Raw genomic sequence first — 3,211 nt, 5'->3', positions numbered from 1 at the left:
TAGCTTTCAGCCACCAGCTAACCTCCCACCCTTGACAAATTTCATGGCTATTCAAGGACAATCATCAAACTCACCACAACAATCATCCTTCCAATCTCAACGAAATCCACCTTATCAACAACCATACACGTTTACCCAAGACCCACCCATAATCCATACTTCACCGGGTCAAAGATCGGGCCCGCATTTGTTTGGTGGGCCACGGTATGGTGATGGCAATGAACGGTATGAAGAATTTGAAGAAGGTTATTCAAGTGGGGTTGATGGGAGTCAGTTGAGGATTCAAGGGCAGTTTGGGTATGGATCCGACTTTCAACCGTAACAACAAGTGCAGCAATGGGGTGGACCACATGTCAATCAAATACAACAACCACAACCATTGCAACAAGTTCCACAACAACCGCATTATCAAAAACCTCAATTCCAACAACCAAATCCTTAACCAGAAGTTCAACAGAATATGCAACAAAGGCCCGTTTACCGACAAATGGGTCAACCAAGAGTACCATTGGGGGTACCAAGAAGACATGCAAGGGAAATGGTTAGGGGAATAGAGGCTCATTTTCGACCAATTTTCACCAATAACCCATCTCCGGTGGTTATCCCTCAAAACCAAAATGGAAGAACATTTGAGGTGAAAACTAATGCACTTCAAAGTTTACCAAAGTACAAGGGTCTTGCAATGGAAGAACCCTATTTTCATTTGGAGGCATATGACTCTATTTGAACCACGATTGGGGGTCAAGGTTTCTCACCAGATGAGGTGAAATTGGTTTTGTTTCAATTTTCGTTGGAGGATAAGGCGAAAAGATGGTTCTACACATTGCCATCCGCATCAATTTACACTTGGGCCGAAATGCAACAAAGGTTCTTAGAAGAGTTTTACACGGCCCAAAAGACTAATGATGCGAGATGAAGTTTGAGGTCTTTCCAACAACAATTAGGTGAAATATTTCATGAAGCATTCGAGAGGTTCAACATGATGATTAAGAATTGTCCACACCATGGTATAGCTCTTTGGGAGTTGTTAAATGCTTTTCATGAAGGGTTGAATGCGGAAGATGAGAGGGATTTAATGTCAATCACAAATGGTACATTCAGTACCAATTATGAACAAGATGATTGGGCATTTTTGGAGCAAATGTCGGTCACTTCAAAGAGAAAATCTCAAACTACAAGAAGAGCGAGACCGGCAATTGGAAGACCGCAAGTTCATGCCGTGGAAGATGTGGGGGTACAAACTACTAATCAAAGAATTGATGTTTGTACCAATTGTAATGAGTTGGGTCATGGGGCTGATGTGTGTACGATAGGTCAAGCACAAGTTGAAGAGGTAAATGCACTTCAAGGTTAAGGGGGTGGTAATCGGAATTTCAACATGAACTCAAACACTTACCATCCCGGGTTGAGAAATCATCCAAATTTCCGTTATGGAAATCAAGCAACTCAACTCAATCCGAATTTCCAAGGGACTTCTCAAACCACCTTTATTCCCCGTCAACAATACTTTAACCAAGGAAATCAAGGTCAATTTTAAGTAACGGGTGGTAATCAAGGTGGATCTTCGGGCCAAAGTTCATGAAGTGGGAATGAAGTGATGGACATGCTAAAGATGATGCAACAAGAGATGCAAAAGAGGAATCAGTTGGATGAAGCTCGTGTATAAAAGGATGAAATTCGTGACAAGGCCATTCAATAATTAAAAACTCAAATGGGCCAACTTGCAACTGAGGTATCCAATTTGAAGAAGAACAAAGGTCAACTCCCAAGTGACGCCAAGGTGAACCCTACTCACACTACTTCTCTCAATGTGCCGATTAAACAGGTAAGCGTTTTAAGAAGTGGTAAGGAGTTTAAAATCAATACTACACCGGAATTAGTTGAAGGTGTGGTAGAGGATGTGACGGAAGTAGAAAGTGAAGATGAAGAATCTTCACCCATTCAACCCCTTAAGCCATCCACGTTTTCAAGCAAAGAGTCAGATCAAAATGAAATTTTAAATGATAAAAGTAAGGAAGTGGAAGAGGTTCCAATTCCATTTCTTTAGGCTTTGATCGATCCGGGTAAGAAAAACGTGATTTTAAAACGAGGTCCTCAAAAGGAGGAGATGTGGGAGGTATTTAAAACAGGTTAAAGTTAATCTTCCTTTACTTGAGGCAATAAAACAATTACCCGCATATGAAAAATTTTAAAACAATTGTGTACTCGGAAAAGACAACAAAAGGTTCCTAAACGGGTTGATTTAACTGAACGAGTGAGTGCAATTCTAAACGGTAATCTTCCACCTAAGCTTCAAGACCCGGGAGCGCCCTTGATTAACATTCAAGTGGGTGACTTTCAAATGTCACGGGCACTATTGGATCTTGGAGCGGGTGTGAGTATCCTACCGGGGGGTTTGTATGACCAATACGATTTTGGTCCACTTAAACGAGTTGAGACCACATTTGTATTAGCTGATTTGTCTCACAAACTTCCTCGCGGGATTGTGCGGGATGTTATTGTTAAAGTAGAGGAATTTTATTATCCTGTTGACTTTTTGGTTCTGGATTACTCGTCAATTGACCTAACACAACAACAAAACGTTATTTTGGGTCGACCATTTTTAAATACTGCTCATGCTATTATTGACTGTCTGTTTGGTACAGTTGACATGGCCTTTGGAAATAGAAAAATGCGTTTAAATGTGTTTACTAATGTTGCTAATTCATTGGCTAGTGAAGAATGTTTTATGGCAGATATCATAAATGGGTGTGTACCACACGAGTATGAGGAAGGTATGTTGGATGTTTGTGTTTGTGATGATTCTGAACAGGTTCACATTTGTGCATTGGAGTTAGAGGAAAAGAAACAAGAGATATTGGCATTGCAAAACGGAAGACCACCATAGACTCATCAGGTTGAGAGTCTACCAACAGAGATCAATTCTGATACCAAACCTTCATTGATTTGTCCTCCCAAGGTAGAATTGAAAGAATTGCCAAGTCATCTCATGTATGCATTTTTGGGAGAAGGTGAGACGTTATCGGTTATCATTGCCTCTAACTTGAATGAGGCTCAAGAAGAGGGATTGTTGGACGTTTTGAAGGCTCACAAATCGGCGATTGGGTGGATTATAGCCGATTTGAAGGGTATTATTCCATCTATAGTCATGCACAAAATCATCACCACGGATGATGCAAAGCCTACTTGGGAAACTCAAAGAAGGTTGACT

At 40.8% G+C, this 3,211-nt stretch overlaps 1 protein-coding gene across 1 annotated transcript; it reads left to right on the top strand.

Moving 5' to 3' along the window:
* Nucleotides 1-2,341: 2,341 nt before the first annotated feature.
* Nucleotides 2,342-2,887, top strand: LOC143550337 (uncharacterized). Its single transcript, XM_077041004.1, has one exon. It carries the CDS (start codon nt 2,342-2,344, stop codon nt 2,885-2,887), a length of 546 nt encoding a protein of 181 aa, XP_076897119.1.
* Nucleotides 2,888-3,211: the final 324 nt, after the last annotated feature.

Source organism: Bidens hawaiensis, unplaced genomic scaffold (assembly GCF_021521415.1).
Source record: "Bidens hawaiensis isolate Kalapana, Puna unplaced genomic scaffold, B.hawaiensis_p1.1 tig00016006_1, whole genome shotgun sequence".
NCBI classification, from domain to species: Eukaryota; Viridiplantae; Streptophyta; class Magnoliopsida; order Asterales; family Asteraceae; genus Bidens; species Bidens hawaiensis.
The sequence above is the reverse complement of the archived record's forward strand: the minus strand, read 5'-3'. Positions and strand labels throughout refer to the sequence as shown.